Below are 22246 nucleotides of genomic sequence, written 5' to 3'. Positions count from 1 at the left end.
CACTTGGAACAATGTCTGGCACATAATACATGCAAAATAAGTACTTCCTGAATGAATAAATTGGATGAATGAACAAAACACAGTCTGACCAATGTTCTTGTACAGAGGGACCCAGAAGATGTTATAGGAACTTCAGAAAAGAGAATCCAGCCCAGTTAGGAGGTGTCAGAGAAGGCTTCTTAGCAGAGCCAACATCTACATTGACCATGAAGAGCAGTAATATTTCAGTGTATATACTCCAGTCAGAGGAAAACACAGAGTCAGAAAGACAAGCAACTATTTGAAGAAGTTGAGCCAGAGCCACGGAGTGCTGAGTGCAGGGAATCTAACAGGGAAGCAGAAGCAGATCAATAAGCAATGGTGCACCCCAGGTGCCAGACACAGGAATTGATGCTTGACATATACTATATTACTTGACAAACGAGGCAACGATGACTAGAAAAGTTTAGAGAATTTCCCCAAGGTTACTGAGCTAGTTAGATGGCAAAATCAAGATTGAAGTTCGCATCTGCTAAGTTCCAAAACCCAGCTCTCTTCATTACACTGTATAGTCATCTGCCAGAAGGAGTTTGGCTTTTTACCATGGGAAGGCACTGGAAAACATCAAACAGGGAGATGACATAAACATATTTGTCTTTGAGTAAGATCTTGCTTATGGTAGTGTAGAGAACGTATGAAAGTGAAATAAGCCTAGAGACAGAAAGACCTAGAGTAATTGGAAAATTTCAAAAGAAGTTATAATAGTCCTCAACCAGAGCAGTAGCAAACAGGGACACAGGATAGTGATAAGCTGATAGATTGAAGAGGATTTGCAGATCAACAGATGTGGAGCCTGGAACCACTCCTGGGTTTCTAAGCGTGAGCTAATGCCAGGGGAAAAGGAGGTATCATCCATGAATTCGGGGAGTAGAGCAGGTAAAGTACAGAGAGGATTATTTCAATATGGTCACATGCTGCTTAAGGGATGAATCTGGATTAAACTCCTAGAATTTATAGCTTTTAGTCCAGTGGTCATTTCTCTACAAGACAACTGAGACCAAATGGCCAAAGCTTATAACATAAAGCACAAGAGACAGAAACCTACTTCAGTCATCTGGTTATGCCAAGAATAGTCTGTGCTTTGTGAGAACAGGAAACAAAATGTACTGTTGTATAAAACACTGAACTATAACTTGCATAAAGAACAAATATTAAAATTAATTTCTCATCACAATATAATGTCATGTGTGTTCACAGTTCGAATAAGTCTTTCATCTCCCAATGTTACTTGTCTCATAAAAGCTGCTTTGCGGAGTAGAAAGAAGAACATTGTCTTTCCAAGAACAATAAATGAAAGCAGCATCTTTTTTTAACTCATCCCAAGAAAATGCTTGGTGGTGAGATATCAAAAACAAGCAAATGCACTAGCAAATGAAAAAGCTCTTTGCAAAATGTATCACAAGAGAAATAAGTAGAGATTTCAAACATTTACTTAGCAACGAGTATTTTAAAAGAGATAACCAAGCAATAAGCTGACAGTTTAGTTTTACCTGTACATTGAGAGTATTACACTGGGACCACATGTAAAATAATGCACTCTCTTTTTAAATCTGAAAGCATTTAAGGTACCAGACGAGTTGTTCTGAGCCTTCAGAATACAAAATGTTGCATCTTCAAGGATGTTTTTAAGTGAGAAATAAGCACAGGGTAAAGCCACTTTCTTCTCCAAAAATGCTGATTGGATTAAAAAATTTTGATTCTTTTATTCCTTTAGAACTATATTTAAAGTCTAATTACAAAAAAAAAAAAATCAGTATCCTATTACACTAAATCAGGATAATCACTGGGGAACTCAATTCGATTCCCAAATCTTAAACGTTAGAAGGTGTGCAAACAGAACCTACAAAATGCCTCAAGAATACCTTTCAAAACTGTGAAATGGAATGTAATTAACAGGATAATAAGCACTTCAATGGAACTTACTCACCCACTGTTGATACGTATTGGCTATTTGCTCTAGATTTAAATGCCAGCCCTTACAGAAAATTTTGTTTCTAATGAACCAAGACTTTATTTAAAAAACCATTTGTTTTGTAACATGGTCCTATTTCTGTGCTATTTGAAGGCTGGGGAGTTGATATCTGATATTTTGAACCTTAAACTAATCCTCGATTGTTTTCTGAAACAAACATCCAATTGGTCATATTTGTCTTCAGGTCATATAGCTTAAGGCAGTGGTTCTCAAACTTTTATCCTCAAAACCTCTTTGCATTATGAAAAATTACTGAAAACCTCAAAAAGCTTTTGCTTACATGGGCTGCATTTATCGATATTTATTCCATTAAACCTTAAAACTGAGAATTTTTGTAAATAGTCACTCTCTTGAAAGTAATAAACTTATTACATGTTAAAATATAGTTTTAAATAAAATTAACTACATTTTAAAAACAAAAAATTTAATAGGAACCATCCCACTGTTTTATACTGTTTGGAAATCTAATTGATGTCTGGCTCAATAGAAGACAGCTGCACTTTCTGCTTCTGTATTCAACCTGCTGCTATATCTCACATATCATGTGGCTTCTACAAAACTCTACTGTACACTCATGAGAGAATGAGACAGAAGACAAATAACATGCTCACGTTATTATGAAAATAGGTTTGACCTCAAGGAGCCCCTAAAAGGGTCCACAGACTACACTTTGCCTTAAGGATACTAGTCTGCACAAAGTAGGAAGAAATTTTCAGTTTTCTGTGAGGATTTTTCATGGATAATTTAAAAATATTTATGAACGTTTGTATCTATGATTTACCTACTTAACCTGCGGCATGTAAAACAACTATAATTATAAGAGAACTACTTTCGTCAATCTTCCTCCTATGCTTGGTTTAGTTATAATTCTTGTACCGCCACAATCTGACCTCTTAACTGAGCTTTCAGACGTGTATCCACTGTCATCAACTTGAAATCTCCAGTGGGATGTCTAATAGGCACCTTGACTTCACCTTGTCATAACAGAATTCTTGATTTACTTTCTTAAACACGAACACCTCTCACTTTTTCCCATCTTGGAAAATGGCACCACCATTACCCAACTATTTAAATCAAAAACCTAAAAGTCATTCCTAATTTCTCTTTCTTTCTCACCCATATCACAACTGTGAGCTGCAGAATATACCACACTTCCCGCATCTCCCACACTGCCATCCAAGCCCAAGCCAACATCATAGTTTGCTTAGATTACTGCTATAGCCCCCCAAATGGTATCCCTGTTGCTCCCACCACTTTACAACACATGTTTTCCAACCTCTGATTATTAGTGCCATCCATTTTTTTTTTTACCTATTAAACATAAATCAAACCAGGTCCCATCTCAACCTAAACCCCTAAATCTCTTGGAATAAAAAATCAACTACTTATTGGGTACCACATGTGACCTTGCCTCTGCCAACCTTTCCAACCTTAACTCATGCCATTGCCGTCTTTCTGTCTCTAACATTTCCCCACCTTGTAGCTTTACTACTTGCCATTGTCTGACCTCATCTGGAATCCTGTATCCACACTTTTGCGTCTGGCTCCTTCTTGTCATTCAGGTTTCAACTCAAATGTTCCCCTTGCAGCGAAACCTTCCCTGAGCCACCCAATCATTACGACACCCACCTTCATGATTCTCTCTTACATCATCCTGTTGTATCTAATGTATTCATAGCACTGATCACTGTCTGAATGTATTTGCTTGCCTCCATGCTTTTTCTTTGTCCTTTTCCCCTATTACCATCACCAGGATGGAAACTCTAGAAGAGAAGGGGCCGTGTATGTCTTGTTCACTATTACATCCTCAGTGCCCACTGAGATATAGTCAGCATCGAGGAGGTAGTTTTTAGGAATCGAAATTGAGAAATGAATAATCAAATAAATGAATTAGTAAATCATAGTAAGGAAACTATTGAAGAACTTCATTGAAAACTTTCTTTGCTATTCTCAATTGTTGAGGGAAATACAAAGAATTTCATATATTCATGAACTACATTCAGTTAAATCCAAGCTCTGCTTTATCTATAACACCCTTTCTACTTTTGTAGAAACACACCATATGGAGGGAGAGAAAGTATGGTAGTTCAGCAATGCCTGCTATGTATATATGTAACCTAATTCTCAACACAAAGAAAAATCTGCTGAAACATTTTTCCTATTTCATATGCCTTTGATCTTTACAACTGATAAACTTATATAAAAATTCAAATTCATAGGATTAAATGAAATTTCAAAACTTTCTGTACAAGTCACCTTAATTTGCTTTGAAGAGAATGGTCTGCACAATGGTGCTCAAAAACCTACAAACCAAGTGCTTTTTCTTTGCAGACTAATTTTAAATCACATGAGAGCCTTATCATCAATACTTATCATTAATCTCCTGCTTTTCTTGTAAATTTGATTTTGACCATTTATAGAATCCTATATATGATACTACCACCACCCCATCATCTCCTGGAAGATAAGCCGAACTCTGAGAATGGATAACTTCATGTAAATTCATGTACATGTACATGGGCACAAAGTACAAATATGTGTGTATTTCCAACAGGGTGAGTCAATACAAATCTTTGCACCAGAAATCTTTTAAATATGGCTTTAATTTGACGGCATGTACCATTATTGAATGAACCATCGGAGAAAGCATAGATCTACCTTAAGAATATGCTGAAGGTATTAAATATTCTAAACCATTATGAAATGCAATGTAATAAAAGAGTAATGTAAAATGACGGTCTATAAACATGAGCCAAATATAAAATGTAACACTGAATTATGTTCTTATAGTCATAAAAATGCAAAAAATTGATGAGTATGTGAATGGCTTTTAATGAAAGTTATTACAATAGGCTATTAACTAAGTTCTACTGGGAATAAATGCTCACTCACTCTCTTCTTTTTACCAGTAGGGAATAAATGATCTTTTAAAGAAGCATACTCGATTTTGAAGGAAAATTTTAAACACTGACTATTAATTACGATTTCATGAAAAATTTTGGTTTCTCTCTGAAAATACACCATTGTGTATTTGTGAAATGGAAAACCACCTTTCATAAGAGTTTGGCCACCTTCACTAGATGCTTTTTCTAATATGGCTTTGCTATTGATAAATTAACAGAGTAACTTGCTTTGATATTGAAAAGTGTACAGAATAACTTAACTCTTCCAGTTAAGTTACACAAGATTGCAAAGAGCAAATAAAAAGTAAATGTTTGGGTTTAAAAGCATTAGCTCAAATATATTCTTATGAATAACTATAAGATAGTTTTGGATACAAAGAAAGCTACTTAATTTGGTAAAGTTGGGCAAATTAGAAAAAAAATGGTATTAAATAAATCATTAATGTAAATATACTCAGTAACAAGTCCTTGATACTTTAAATATGTATGAAATGTGGATTCTCAGGAATTGATTTTAATACCATTTTAAGTCATCTATCATGATTCTAAATCTGGGCACTTCTGCAGGAGCTTTGGTACAAAAATATTTTCATTTTCATCAGAAAGGAGTTTATGGAAGGGCCTAAATATAAAATATAAAGATCATTATATAAATATAAATATAAATATCAAAACATAAAGATCAGACTCAGAACGCAACCTTCCAAAGGTACAGTAGTTAAATTCAGATAAAGTATGTGCAATTACAGGCTGCGTTCCTCAAATGCGGAGTCATGGGAGAATTCCAAGAAGGACTTCAGAGACCCATTTCAATCTTTCCTGGAGTGGGGGTGGGTGGACTGTTGCCATGGTAGTCACACCAGGCAGTTTCACTGTGCTGGGAAGTAGCGCCCATCTTCCCTGCCCTTTGAGAGTGTGCCAAAACGATTACTAACCATTCAAGGATTTTTCATTAGAGGGATGGATATTAAAAGCATTAGTCTATCTAGCCCCCCCACAAAAATCACTGAAAATCTTGTTAAAGTCCCTGAAGAAATACATCTGTGAGTTCTTAAAATGAGCCCTCAACAATTTTAGAATCCTGTTTATTGTTGAGCATGCAAACTTCTCAACAGTTCCATGAAAGGATGGCTGAAGTAAATTTCACCTCATTAGCAAGAAATCAATGTGTTCTTACACAATTGTCAAGAAGGTACTAATCCACATTTTCTTTTCATTTTTTCAGCTATGCTGATTTTGGTTTTCATTTTCATCAAAAATATATTTTTAAACTTTCAAATTTGCCATTCTCTCAAAATTGAAGAATGGATATAGTGATATTTTAGCAAAATGAGTCAGCACAGAAGTAAATCCCGTAACTGTTGTGAAGAAGAAAAGATAGTTGTACCTTTTTAACATAATCCATGATCTGTTGTACCAATTTCAGATTAATTTTTTTGAAAACAACTGATGGCTTTTCAACTATCATCTCAAAAAAATAAGCATAGCAAGTTTTAATTATTTTGGCTTTCAGGAGTCTTCAAAAGTAAGAAAAGCTACACTCTTCACTTTCTTTTTCACCATTAATAATTTAGAAAGAAAATGGAGAACTATACATTAGTATAACCACAACGTGATAAGGCTTATTTTACAAAATCAAACAAGGACTTCAGTATCCAAATCAATATTAAGAATACTATCCTTCAAAATATGTCATTTTTGGATAATGATGTTCTTGATCAAACTTCTTTAATTTTTCTTGAATTATACAAAAAATGTCATTACTTTATAGTGGTACATACACATACACCCTTAGAAACTTTAGCCAAAAAAAATATTAATCACTTACCCCTATTCATCAAATCTGTCACTAAACGGCTTGTGATTATTTCCAAATGTAAAATCTACCCTCACAGGGAAAGGAAATCGCTATCATCAAGCATATTCAAAAACATATTTACTGTCCCCTAAGGACAACTTATACAGAATTCTTTAAATATGTTGGAAAAAAAGGACACAGAAGCTAAAATGTACTGCCTTTCCAGCTTCCTGCTTTGAAAGAGACAACTCTCCTTTAGATTACAAATGTGGATATAGTCCTTAAAGATAATACCTCACCTGCCTAACCTACTACACACATGCCTTCACGGACACACACATACTCATCCACACATATGTGGGCATGAGAAACACTGCCTTCCAGGATTTCTTACAGAGATACAAAAAGCACAGACCAAGAAGAAGACTGATATATTCGACTACATTAAAATTAGTAACTTCTGTTCCTCAGAAGATACTCACAAAGTAGTAAAACTACAAGCTATATAGATGGGAGAAAAATATTTGCAATGCATGTAATTGACAAGGATTAAACTCCGAAATATGTAAAGTCAACCAACCAACAAAAAAATGGGCAGAAGACTCCAACAGACACTTCATAGAACACAAACTGCATATAAACACACGAAAAGATGCTCAACCTCATTAGTAATCAGGAGCAACATAACTGGAAACAATCCAAGTATAATCAATAGCAGAAAGGATAAAGAAATTGGGTATAAAATAGTGGGAGCTAATATTGAAAAAAAAGTGAAGTAGCAGAAGAATACAGGCAGTATTACTAGATTTATATAATATGAAATACAAAAACATTCCAAAGTAAACATGCACATTGTATCCAGGGGTGGGTTTTTAAGAAGAAACTTTTGGAGGGCGGGGCTCTCATAAGCTAACTTGTAAGGTACTTGTTCAGAGAAAACACAAACTCAGAATCTTGGAGCTTGGGAAAGGGATTAGGAGATGTGTTCAATTCAGCCACAGGGAACCACCCCCCTCCACCCACACAAACTTTATCCAAGCAGATGCTATGTAGTCACTGCTAGAGTGCCTCCTGAGATGGGGTTCTTGCCATGACATCAGGTTGCTTCATCACTTCTAGAACGTATTAATTAGCAGAATATTGATTCTCAAGCAGACCCAATGTAAGCTTCCCTATAACTTGCATTTTCTTTGGTCATCTAGATTCATGAAGACCAACTCCCTTTTCATGTGAGAGTGTTTTCAGCTTTTAAAAACAGTTATTCTCTCCTCCTGAACCTTTCATCTGTACATGATATGGCAACTTGCTAAAAATAAATGTTATGCTTCCTGCACTCGCTCAAGTATATTCAAGTCTTTTTGAAAGGTTGGCACCCCAAAATAAACATGATACCCCATGGGGCATCTAACTGTCTCAGTTCCCTGTCCTTGCCATTAACTCCATAACTAAAATACATTTTAATATTCACATTTAAAACTTCCAGATTCCCTTTGCTTATAAATTTTCTCCAAATAGATATTTTGGTTTTATATAAGCAGTTGTTAAAAAACAAAATTCAACTGAGTAAATTTTAAAGATCTTACTGGTTTTAATTAATGGTTCATGAATTGGGCAGTATTCAATCAAGTAAATACGAAAGAAGTCCTAAAGAGCTGTACAAAATAAAAGGCTTTTATAGGCAGAAGGGAGCAGGAACGAGGAAGTGATATTAGACAAAAAAGTGGATTGGTTATGCCAAGGTCCATTTCCTTTTAGGGGATGTCAGGGGCCTACCAGGCAGATTACCTAACTACTGCTAATTAGGTGACTCCTGATTGACTGGTTTAAGATTCCATTTCTGGGAGAGCCAAAACTATAACTGAGTCTCAATTTGGTGACATGGGGCTTAGCATAAGTGGATGCATTCAGGGCCTGTTGTCTTATTTTTAACACAGCACATCAGCTTGTTCTTTATCATTAACATGATAAGCTTGGTCCTGTAAAAGGACTGCAAAAATAACTTTAAGTGCATTGATATTTTAACTATTCTAACCATAGCTTTCAGATGAACATGAAAAACTCAAAAGGCCAAAAGGCAACACCTGATTTTGGAGAATAAAATGGTCTGTTTCTCATGTTAAATTTACTGAACTAATTCATATGAAAATGCATTCAACTCCCTCATACTCTCAGGTAGTGTTTTGAATGCCAACTGACATGGTGAAGCTCTTCATTAGTGTTCAATTTTACATAAAAATTCCTCTTTGAATGTCAGCTTTCGTATGTTATTTAATCATAAAAACAGTAAAAATGTTTCAGGGGATGGGATGGGGGTGGGAGAGAACTTGCAGTGTGAAGTTGTATAAGTTTACTGTTGATGGTGGGTGGCCAGCATGGTCCATTATCCATGTTGAAGAATAGTGTTGGACATCAGCTCAACAAGCAGACCTGGTATCAACCGACTCGCTGGAAAGGGAAGCAGATGACCAGTCTTCAGAAGACAAAAGGGAAACCTCAGTGCAATAACAACAGAACCTTGAGAGATGATGCGAATAATCACAGATCCCTTAGAATTAGTGTACAAAAGGCCTATTTAAAAAATCACTTGTGTGATGAGTTGAAAGAATTGTTCCTTCTTATGAAAGTATTTTTAAAAAACTGCGAAGAAAACAAAATCAGTGCTATTGATGGTAGACAGAAAAAGATTAAACCAAATCACAGTTATGCTTGCAGAAAGAAAGAAGGAACTAATAAGAGGAGAGGGATGGATATGAGACCATATATAAGGACTTAATAAAAGTCGTTATCATTAACAAGCACCTTGTGAAAAACAGCAACATGATGGTTTCACTTAAAAGTTTAACATAAAATAGCCAATAATCAAAGAACACTAAACAGGTACTTGCCATTTTCAGAAAACAAAATATAATCTGTCTGCTTCCACAATGAAAGATCACAGGAACTATGATATCTCTAAGCAAATCAACCACTTCAATGGATATAAACTAGACATTTTTCACTACGAAAATATTAGATTCCTAAAGAAGGTGTTTGATTTACATATCCAATTCTCAATCACTAAATGAGAATTTCTTTTGGATGACAGTAGGCAGACGTTTATGTTTATGGAAAAAAAAAGAGGGCAAGAATGTAAAGATATTAACAGGTATTACATCATAATTAAGGCCAATATCTATTGGTTTAAGAAAATAAGCTGTATTCAAGTATTTTGTAAGAGTCATTTATATATTTGAAAACATAATTAAAATATAAATCAAGCCTTAGCAACTTGATCCACTGCTGCCTTAAGTAACTAATACCAAAACAATTCTGATCAAAACTAGAAACTTCCACTAGCCAGTAACTGTAAATAACTGAAAGTCATACAACTCATTTTGCTTGAAAATACATGATATATTTACACTACCTCCAGATGATTTTTCCCCAGTCATCCTAATTAGTAAAGTCTTAACATACGACCATTCTCCTTTGTTAAAACGATGAGAAAATTTGGCATTTAGGTATGCAGTAATACTTGGGACACTGCCCAAGCTAAAACAAAAATCATTAAAGACACAGGTTAAACAAGTATTTTATGAAGAAAACTTCATTTAACTGAAGAGAGACAGGAAAAATTGGACTGATTTTTCATGTTAACTCCTGGGTGTTTTTCTGAACGTTTTGATAATATGCAAGTTTGTGAAAGATCCTCTATAGCCTATTCATCCACTGTTGCTAGGGTATACTCTATAAATATTAATAATGTTCACAGATGAAAAAGAATCCGTCTATATCAAGAAGGGTGCTATCTAAATTTTGAGAAGATTAAATATGTTGATAAAAAACTAAGCAATAAAACATTTCCTCAATTAAAACTTATAAAAATTTAAATGATGGGTTTTTAAAAATTATTTTGACATGAGAATATTAGCATAAAATCAGCCAAACTTACATGGAACTGATTAGAATTACGGCTTGGGGACAGATCAGCATCAGGTTATAAGATCATGGTCATTTAGTGAGTTTAACTGAAGCAAACAACAGCATCATAGCAAAATCTGTGACTTTGAATACTGGTACCCTGTTTTTAAAAGCATAATTAAGATGACTTGCTATTTAGTCAATCTAGCAGTAAAAAGAAGATAAATAAAATATATTAAAATTAGCTTGATGCAATGGGGAAAAAATTAGTATATTTACCTTTACTTAGGGACGTCTGCCACAGGTATTTCTTCTTTATTTTGTTACAAATGTGTTTGTATGTATGAGTGAGTGCATGTGTGCATAAAATCTTTGTTTCCTTCTCTCTTATAAGTCCTTATCATATAACATAAGATGTATTGACTTTATATCATAGTATTTAAGTATTGTTAACTTTACATCATAGTATTTGATTTATGAGGTATTAAGGAGAAGAGTAAACACTACCCACGGACTTTGCATCCTTTTCTGGGAAAAGGGTTTGTTTGTTTTCATTGTACACAGGATCATTATGTCATGTTAGGCAGAAGTATGACCCTGTTACTGTCTTTACTTGGAGGCTGAGTATGGTTTAAGGAGATGTATATGGGTGCCAAGTTGACAAGGAATGGACCTGTGATGGTTAATTTTCCAGGTCAACTTGCAAACCCATGACATCCAGATATTTGGTCAAACATTACACTAGACATTTCTGTGAAGGTATTTTTTTAGATGGAATTAACGTTTAAATCATTAGTCTTTGAGTTAAAGCAGATTACTTTCTTAATGTCGGTAGACCTCATCCGATCAGTTGAAGGCCTTAACAGAAAAAAGACTGACCTCCCCTGAGGAAGGTGAATTCTGCCAGCAGTTGGCTTTCAGACTTGAGCTGTTGCATCAACCTTTCCCTGCGTCTCCAGCCTGCTGGCCTTACCCTGAGGGTTTTGGACTTGCCAGCTTCCACAATCACGGAAGCCAATTCCTTAAAATAAACCTCTCTCTCAGTACCCGGATACACAAACACACACACACCCTATTGGCTCTTTTTCTCTGGAGAACCCTCACTAATACATAGCCCTATAGTTAAGAGCTTGGGTTCTGAATCCAGATTACTTGGGTTCACTCCTAACTCTAAACCAGTTGGGCCTCAGTCTTCTTGTCTATAAAAGGGGATAATAAACATTAGCCCCTAACCTCACGGGATTACTTTGAGAATTAAATAAATTTTATACATGGAAACTGTTTAGAAAAAGCATGCTCTATATGTTGGACATTGAATTCTAAAAACTCAATAAATATTAACTACGATTTCCAAGCTTCGTCTAATATAGCTAGTAAAGTTGCAGTTAGTCTTAGAAAACACAAATGGCGCGAATAAAAAGAATTTTTTAGAAAAAATATACGAGGAAAACTGCAACATACAGGTTTTCAAAATACTCATTTCTTGAATGGAATATCAATAACGAACATTTGAAAATCGCTGAAGTGAAGTACACCCTGCTTTATACAATAGCTGTGTTCTTAAAAACATACCTGCCAATAAAATACATAATCAAATAATATGAAACTATTGATATGTTATAATCTCATAAATACTTTAAACTTGGTTTCTAATTGTTAATAGTTCTTAACATTTTGCCTCTATATTTATATCCTCCACTTGGCCTCTGTATATTTCGTCCATTTCTCTCATCCTTTCACATATACCCTTGCCCTATAATTTCACCTCCTTTCCCTGCAATTCTCTATCAAGTGTATATTGTTTGTGTTTTTGTTTATTGTATTTTGTTTTTGTTGGAAGAAAGCCTAGCCGAACATTTATGTCCTTCTGGCTTGAGGAAAACTTTATAACACTGACACAAAAGCTGAAAACTATAAAGAAATAAAAATGACAGAAATTAATACTTAAATATCAGGTGCCTGATATATGTCAAAAAAGACCACAAAGAAAAATTAGTGTAGAAAGAACACTTCTTACATACTGTCAAGTATTTAATGGAAATATTAATACTGATCTTTTCTTCTTATTTATTCACTTTTTAACATCTTTATTGGAGTCTAATTGCTTTACGATGGTGTGTCAGTTTCTGCTGTGTAACAAAGTGAATCAGCTACGTATATGAATAATACTGATTGCTACTCTACAATGCTTTACACTTTACATTACACATCCACACAACTTATTCCATACTAACTTCATAACAATCCTACAAAGAAGTTAGAAAGCAAGTTTTTCAGCACAGGCACTAAGGACAGGTAATTCTTTGCTGTGGGTCGCTGCCCTGTTGAGTAGCACCCCTGGTCTTTACCTAATAGATGCTAGGAGACTCCCCCCACTTCCACACTCACTCACATTGCAACAACCAGATGTCTCCAGACATTGCCAAATGTCCCTGGGGAACAGAATCATCACCAGTTGAAAACCACTGCCAGAAAGAAATAGTATCTTCTTTTTTATAAGCCGGGTGAAACTCAGTGAAGTTGATTGACTTGCCCAAATACACCCCTCCTCTGAATGACCTAGAAACTTGACAGTTATAGGACTCTGCCGTGAATGTTCTGGGTAAAACACGAACTGCCATCAGATAAATCGACTGTGATTTTTCTACGCCAACCGCCTTCTGTTACAGACATTTCTGAACTCACTTTCTTCTCCGCTAATTCAGTGATGATTTCTTCATGGCTTCTTTCTTCCTCCAAAAGGAAAACATGCCATCATAAATTTCAAGTTAGAAATACACATTATGAAAATTTACGTAAGCGCAGAACGTATTTATACAGTGCATGCCTCGGGTTTTTTTCAAAGCAGTTTCTACCTTAGTTTGTGCAAGATTTATGAAGCAAGCTATTGCTCTTATTAATCAGGTGGCTAATATACCATCCAACCTTCATGATCTGCCTCTATGAGACACATATAAAACACTGAAAACATTCTCTTTTTATAGAAGCATCATAGCAGGAAACCTAGTCATATACTGGGAGGTAAAAGTAGAGCTGAAGACACTTTGATTATCTGACCAAAAATACTTCCAAGAGACTTAAGCTTTCATTGAAGCTTTGTGAGTTTGCTCAATGATCTGACAGTGTGTGGTCTTATTCAGTGCAATAAATAGCAATTCTTTCTTTCACGTTATCATCCTTCCCCCAGGTGTGAAAAAATACTAGATTCTCATATTAATAATTCTAAACACAAACACTTCAAATGATTAATCAACCACTAAGCAGTGTCCTACCTCTTTTCAAACTATTTCTCAACAACAACAAAAAGGAAAAACGGAATTGTATCGTGCAATGCATTGCCATCTGTGTGCAGGCTGATAAGACGGAAAGAGAATATTTGAATGTCAGAGGAACATAGTTACAAACCATACCTTCCATGACATACACCAGCGACCCCACATCTCCTTCTTTGATGATGCAGCTGTCTTTGCCGTACTCCACTGGGTACATACAGTCCACAATCTCTTGGATCTGTGACAGCTCCAAGTTCTTCATAAAGTCGTTGTCAAGGATGGCTTCCTTTATAAGATCCTTGGACCTATGGTAAGAGAGGGAAGATTTACTGGCAGAGCTGACAAGCGCTTTCACCGTTTGTGGAGTTGAGCAGAGCCAGACAGCATTCAGGCACACTACAAAGGCATTTTCTTGTTAGGAAGCCGATAGTTTCCTGACAGACCTGAGAACAAAGTAACTCCATGGCAGCAGGAAAGACATTAAGAAATTTTCCTTTAAGTAAAATATCATTTAATGTATATGGGACCGACAAACAAGCAAAACCATACAATTCCATTTTGTTTTACTTATTTGTTTTACTTATTATTATTGTTTTGTGTGGTTTTTTTTGCGGTACACGGGCCTCTCACTGTTGTGGCCTCTCCCGTTGCAGAGCACAGGTTCCGGACGCGCAGGCTCAGCGGCCATGGCTCACGGGCCCAGATGCTCCGTGGCATGTGGGATCTTCCCGGACCGGGGCACGAACCCGTGTCCCCTGCATCGGCAGGCGGACTCTCAACCACTGCGCCACCAGGGAAGCCCTTTACTTATTATTATACACAATTTGTTTACTTATTTTTTTGTGTGCCTCTTCCACTAGACTTTATGCTCTGTGAGGGCAGGGATCATTTTTAGCTTTTTCTCTACTATATGCCCAGTGTCTACTACAATGCCAGTTACAGTACAGGTGCTCAAGAAATATGCTGGATTTAAGAAAATAGTAAAGAATTGGATACTTAATTAGCTGTTTGGAAAAACTGGTATAAATGTGACAGTTCTTTATCCATACCTCATGCTTCTTTAGAGAAGATTTATTTCTTCAAGCAGCTTAAATTGAGGTAACTAGGCAGATAAAACTGTACTGAACAAGATGTTTTAAACACAATATGGTTTACACATGGGATTAAACAGGTAGTCGGCAGGAAAAATATTTACAAATTCTATAATTGGGATTCAGTGGTTAACAGGGAAGTTTTGCAGAACTAGAAATATGGTGATCATTTGATTCTCTGGGATAAGAAGTTTCAAATAAATTCCTAAGGATACAAAACTCAAAGTAAAGAGAAACCGAGAAATATTTTGTCAGGAGTTATACAATCAGAGTACTGTCAGAAAAGTCAGAAACTGGATAAGACAAAAGCAAAGTCCTTAGCAACACAGAGCGTAAGCAACACATTTGGAATTTTATGTTAAAAGTCTTAATTTGAAAAGCATCTGACTACAAGCTGGTCCTTGTTCACATTTGCTTAACGAGTGGCTTTCAGGGAAGTGACCTGCAGTAGTGAATACTGACTACGGCATTAGCACTCCTCAGTTCTTCCTGTTTTCTGTTCTAGACTTCAGTCTAACTGATCTAGCCTTCTCACATTATGTTTTGTAATGATTTGATTTTAAGTAGTAAAAAGGTATACATAAAAAATTAAAACAATATAAAATTTATCAACATGAAAAATATACCTAGAACGGACTGTTATGATGCAATTAAATTGTTTATGAAGAGTGTGAACAGCATGGAAAAATCTTATACTATTTTTAAGTGAAAAAGCATGAAACAGATTGTTTTTAGAACACAAAAGCACGTGTGTGTGAAATGTAAAGAAAATAGGCTTTCAAATTAGATATATTTGGGTCCCAATCCTAGTGCTGTTATGTGTTAAAACCTTGAGCAGGTTGTTTTACTTTTCTGAATTTCCACTAACTTGGAAAAAATATCTGCACTACCATGCTCATAGCAGAATTATTTGCAATAGCCAAGACCTGAAAACAACCTAAGCATCCACTGATGGATGAATGGATGAAGTAGTTGTGGCATGTATATATAGATATAGATACACAATGGAATATTATTCAGCCATAAAAAATGAGAAAATCCTACCATTTGTAACTACACAGATGAATCTTGAAGGCATTATGCTAAGTGAAATAAATCAGACAGAGAAAGAAAAATACTGTATGATCTCACTCTATGTGGGATCAAATTTAAAAAAAAACTCATAGAAAAAAAAGATCAGACTTGTGGTTACCAGAGGTGGTGTGGCGGGGAGGGGGAATCTGAGGAAGGTAGTCAAAAGGTACAGACTTCCAGTTATAAGATAAATAAGTACTAGTGACATAATGTACAAAATAATGACTATAGTTAACATTACTGTATGATACAAAGGAAAGTTAAGAGAGTAGATCCTAAGAATTTTCATCACAAGGATAATTATTTGAATTTTCTTTTTCTTTTTCTCTATATGAGATGATGGATGTTAACTAATCTTACTGTGATAATCACCTCCCAATATAGGTAAACAAACCATAATGCTGTACACTTCAAATTTATATGGTGATGAATATCACTTATTTCTTAATGAAACTGGAAAAACTATGTGAAGACTGGTAAAAATATAATGTTACTTTGAGTAAATGGTGGGTGAAAAGGTGGTGGTAGTAATTGCAGTTGCAGTAATAGGAAGAATAGTAATAGAGTATACAGTCATGACTTGAAACAGTATCAGTAGGAAATAAAATTCTGGCATTGGTTGCCTTTGGTGACAGAATTATAATTTTTCTTTCTACTTTTCTCTATAAAATTTTCTAGAATGGGCATGCTTTTTTATATGGAAAAAACTCTTTAATTTCAAAGGCAGTTTATTAAAAGTAACTCTGCTATGAGGAAAAATAAAAATAATAATCTATTTCTCATTTAAATAATGAATTAGATACTTAACTTTTTTTTTTTTTTTTTTTTTGCGGTACGCGGCCCTCTCAGTGTTGTGGCCCCTCCCGTTGCGGAGCACAGGCTGCGGACACTCAGGCTCAGCGGCCATGGCTCACAGGCCCAGCCGCTCCGCGGCATGTAGGGATCTTCCCAGACCGGGGCACGAACCCGTGTCCCCTGCATCGGCAGGCAGACTCTCAACCACTGTGCCACGAGGGAAGCCCTAGATACTCAATATTGGTTGACTGTTATTGTCATATTCAATACTACTCTTTTCAATAGATTCTCTTTCACATGGCCTGTGTCTAAATACTAACGGCAGGAATTTTCACCTGATAAACAGATGGTGATGGATGGCCAGTGGTTAAGAACTTCAGAGTCTTCAGAATAGACTGTACTTAAAAAGTCCTGTTTGTGAGACTTTTACTTTAGTTTGATAGGACTATTTAACTGTATGTTTCTTTTAATTTATTTTTTAATTCTGGCTTGCTAAAACTTTATTTTTCCTGAGGCAAAGAGTTGTTTCCCTTGAGTATTCAACACCAGATGCAAAACTTTGTCCCCATCTATGATTTTCATAAAATCTCCTTCCTTAATTATCTTCACCATTCCTGACCTCGAGAATACCAGTAGCAACTTCATAGTGACTCCTGAGATCTACTGTTCTACTAATGATCTACTTTTCCAAATAACAGGACTTACTTGATCTTTAAGAAATTAATTTTAATCACATTGCATAATATTCTCTTTCCTACAAATTCCTTTATTTTCATTGAGCCAGAGAGTAAGGCCATCAATTGGTTCATATTTTTTAATATAATAAAAACTAGATATTATCAATCCCAGAATACCAACTTGTTTAGCTACAGATGATATCTTATCCTTTGGGAAATAATAATAGTGTTCCATTAAAATCTAAGTCCTAGAAATGCTGCAACATTAAAAATAAAGCCCTCTTCCAAGAAGATAATTAGCTACATCCAAAGATAATTGAAGAAAGCTACCTTCTCTCTTCTCATAAACGGTACAACTAACCTGTTTTATAAAGACATCAGAAAAGACAACATAACGCAGTCTTACACAATCCCTTAGAATTTTCCAACTTTTCCAAGTGCTTATCACAAACTGGAGGGGAGGGGGGAATTTCAGGATGCTCTTACTTCTCCAATTTCATTTTTTTGTTTTGTTTTGTTTTGTTTTGCGGTACGCGGGCCCCTCACTGTTGTGGCCTCTCACTGTTGTGGCCTCTCCCGTTGCGGAGCACAGGCTCCAGACGCGCAAGCTCAGCGACCATGGCTCACGGGCCCAGCCGCTCCGCGGCATGTAGGATCTTCCCGGACCAGGGCACGAACCCGTGTCCCCTGCATCGGCAGGTGGACTCCCAACCACTGCGCCACCAGGGAAGTCCCAATTTCATTTTAAATGGAGGACATTCAATCTCAAGTCCCTGAAGAAACAAACTGGAGGCTTTCAAACATGCCTTTGTGTACTTTAAAACAAACTGAGAAATATAGGACCTACGTCTTATCATATATCCCTTCACAGAGATATTGTCCAATGACATTTGCCTCTGAAACATCCCAACTAATCCCTCTCTGCCTTCACAGAGTAATGTAACTCAAAGATGTTCTTGTCAGTGAGTAATATTTAAAGCCCTGCCTCTTCGTGTAATTTTCCTTTAAGTCGTTTCCAATTGAAGGCTCAAAATCTTAGGGCAACTCTCATTAGTGTCCACTTGCTCCAACATTATAAACCATAACCAATGAGAGCCTCCACCTAACTCTTCTTGGAATCTTTTCCTTTCCCTAAAGAAACAGTCTAACACACCTACTGTAACTAAGACATGATGCTACATATGCGATCAGTTGAGTTGTGTTATCAGTATGAGAGCTGAGGAAAGCTGCTAGCACAAGTTCCCGAAGGTGGTTAACTGCCCTAACCCCGAGTATATAGCTTAAGAACATTTTGACCTGAAAGGCGTAAGAAGCAAATGCAAAGATCTTGATTTTTTATCTTTCCTGTCTGCTTCTGTGTACAAATAATCTATTTAAAAAACAAAAAAAAAAACAACTTCTTCCATGCCCCAAATTTGTGACATTTTAATGCAAACAAGCATAAAGGTGACTTGGTTATTTCGAGTTGGCCCTATTGATTTGTCATCATCCAATTGTCAGTCTCTGAAATATTGGCTATATATAATGGTGCGCTGCTAAATGCACTCTCCAGGAAAAAAAGAAAGCAAGCCCTGGTTTGTAGTGTTTGCCAATTTCCATGGTATAAATACTCCCACTATAGCCAATTTCAAGCTACTAATGTAAAGTCAACCTGCTTGCAAAAAAATCCTGAAAATTTAACAAGCAGTTCTTATATGAGCCAGTACGTTGGCTCCAACACATCAGATATAGATTCTTTTTCTAACACCCTAAGAACTTAGTGTGCCTTAATTTATAAATGCTAAAACTAACATGATGATTCTTTCCTTCCTTAAAAATTTTATTAGGTGGTATAATATCCCCAGATAACTTTATGGCAGGATTAGCAACAGGTCTTCCAAAATTTCAATTTTAAGAAAATGAATTGGAGAGCCCACTTCCCCATTTACTTATTGCAGAGAGAGTTCCTGAATAGACTCAAAGACTAATTGTCTTTCTACACAATCTTAGATAAAAATGGGCAATTCTGAGGTGAGCATAGGGAAATATACAGCTACTTCTCTAACAAGAGAGATGACATTATTCACTATTAATAAACAGAGTCTCATTAGTTTTCTCGACATTAATAAAAGGCTATTCTACATTGTGGTTATCATGTAGTAGCTTGCAATATCTATGTTGCACTAGTGTTATTTCAAAGAGTGGGGAACGCTGTTTCAGACCAAAGTGTCAGGAAGGCTTCTCTGAGCTGAGGACTGCATGATGATAGGATCCAACCAAGCCAAGATCACGGAGAAGAGCATTCTGGGTAAAAGAAAAAACACATACAAAGGTCCGGAGGTTGGAAGGAACTTGATGTGTCCAATTGGTTCAGGAAGGAGACCTGTGTGGCTGAGGCACAGAGTGAGCTAGAAGGAAAGGGAAAGGAGAATGACATTGCAAAGGGAAGCAGGAATCAGGTCTCATACGGTCTTGAAGGCTGTGGTAAAAGAGTTTTATTTCATTCTAAAGCCTTAAGAATACAGTGAAGGGTTGATTATAAGAAGAGGTATGACTTAAGGTAATATACCTGACATAAAGAATAAATAATATAAATTTACTTTAAAATGTTACTGAGTTCATAGAGGCTTCTGTCATATTTCATCACTTAACAGATACCAAAAGCATCACTTATTATCCTATTAATGAGTTCTTATAACTGAACCTCTCGGGACCACTGTCTCACAACTCTTACATTTACCTGAACTTCAAATCACCGACTGTCATGCAACTCTTGCATGTTAGAAGAGAACACGGTCTCATCTCCAATTTCCAGCTATCTCCAGTGGCCTAAAAGCAATTCACTCTCCCTTCACAGCCTCTCTTTAGATTAGTTTCCCCCTGAGCACATCCCGAGCAATGGTAAATATGCTCAACACAGCCATGGCCAGAAATGCGAGAATTAATATCTGATCCCCTCATTCAACAAAGACGGCTAGGCACTTTAAAAACCAGTCAAAATTATTACTAAGAATGAAAATCAGCTAAAGCAATTTAAAAATGCTTTAGGAAATTTCTATAATCAACTTTTTGACTGAAAAAAAAACTCTCACTAAATCTTTCTAGCTCTCAAAGGTCAGTCTTAGGCTCAAATGTCAGGAGAAGCAGTAAATGCACTTTCAAGGTCCTTAATCTGCAGTATAGTATCTTCAGTTGGCAGCTCAGAAATCCAAACCCCCATTGGTCATTCATGGCTCTTTTACGCAGATACAGTAATTGCAAGGCCCCTTAAAAGCGTCTAATTCCAGGAGTCACTGTGGCAAGACAACTCCATCTACATACTGTGAAACATTCAATGAATCATCTAGAAATAAGAAAAACTCATGGAGTAGTCCTCTCACTGCCCCAACCGTTGAGATTCTGCCCAAACAGTAGGTCCTATTTCTGGCCTAACAGCTTTCCTGAGTAAACTCTGTAGGTACAGAGCTAAGAAATATCAACCAGCCCACAGTTTTTAAAGATAAAATTTAATCCTGCAAAGCTATTGGCCAATTGAGATATTTCCTCAAAACTGAAAATCAGTTTTCAACAGGTTTCAGACGAAATTTTCACATCAACAAACTCTGCTATAGCTATCCCAATCTTACCACAAAAGGTCATGAAGAAATCAAGACTACTTGCAGCGTTCATACCTATAATCAGTATATGATACAAAACATGTGAATCACTGGGACAAAAGATATGATAGCAACACAGTTCTTAGGTGGTCAATGATATTAATCTTTTGTCTATTACATGGGTCGCAAATAATTTCCAGTTGCCATTTCTCTTCTAACTTTTTTTCTGTAGTACTAAAATAGATGAGTATCTAAATGAAATTTAGATATTATAACTCTAAAGATAAACAATGATTTGGGTCAAGGAGAAGATGGTTAACCCATGAAGTATTTGTTTGCTGATGTATCACTTAAGCCTTCTTTTTAACTAATACTCGTATCTTATTCTCATTGACTAGGAATGATGCTAAGTAGCTCTTGAAATCACTAGTTACATGTTAACAAATGAAGCAAACTTGTATTAATGAAAGAAAAAGAAGATATTGCTCTTTGTAGGTGTTCATCAACTTCCAAAAAAATCAATATGAAAGTCTCCCATTCAACTACTGCAGTCATTCAGTGCTCCAGAGAGGCACTTACCAGTTACTTCACCCTAGTGAGCCTAACTCAAAACAGAGCAGTCTCCACAAGAGCCCAGATCAAACTCCTGTCCTATAAACTCCTCTCTCATATCACTGAAGAAGAACTGTGGGGTTTCATCAAACTGTAAACAGCTTTCCATGAGAATAATGACCATAAGAATCCCGGGAGAATAAGACTACACACATCACATTCCAGAATGTAAGAACCATGTGGCTGGATCTATTATGAATTAACTCTATTTTTGAAGTTAAAGATCTAACCTGCAAAACAAAAAGAGAGCGATGATGGAGAAGAAAACATTTGGCATATATTTATATGTCTAATTTCAATTCGACATTTCAAAGCAATTTCTTTTTTATCTTTCAAAGCACACAAACAATTGAGATCTCTTAGCATTCATTTGTTCCCAATAAGGTCAACATGGTCACACTATGAACATCCATTAAGTTCCTCATCACCCAGGGTGACCCTGCCTGCGGGGCATAGATTGGGAGCCATGATGTTTTGTCTAGTCCTTTGAAATCCAATAGCTCACGTCATCAGCATGTGTTATGCACTGTCATTTCAA

General features: G+C 36.1%; 1 protein-coding gene across 2 annotated transcripts in view; it reads right to left on the bottom strand.

Moving 5' to 3' along the window:
- Positions 1-22246, bottom strand: part of PRKG1 (protein kinase cGMP-dependent 1) — a 1181528-nt gene that overhangs the window by 1004407 nt on the left and 154875 nt on the right. For both annotated transcript variants that reach the window (XM_030864960.2, XM_030864959.2), the window contains exon 2: positions 14023-14189. In XM_030864960.2, coding sequence (XP_030720820.2) covers positions 14023-14189 — 167 coding nt within the window. The remainder of the gene's footprint in view (positions 1-14022; positions 14190-22246) is intronic.

This window comes from Globicephala melas, chromosome 16, assembly GCF_963455315.2.
Source record: "Globicephala melas chromosome 16, mGloMel1.2, whole genome shotgun sequence".
Lineage (NCBI taxonomy): Eukaryota > Metazoa > Chordata > Mammalia > Artiodactyla > Delphinidae > Globicephala > Globicephala melas.
The sequence above is the reverse complement of the archived record's forward strand: the minus strand, read 5'-3'. Positions and strand labels throughout refer to the sequence as shown.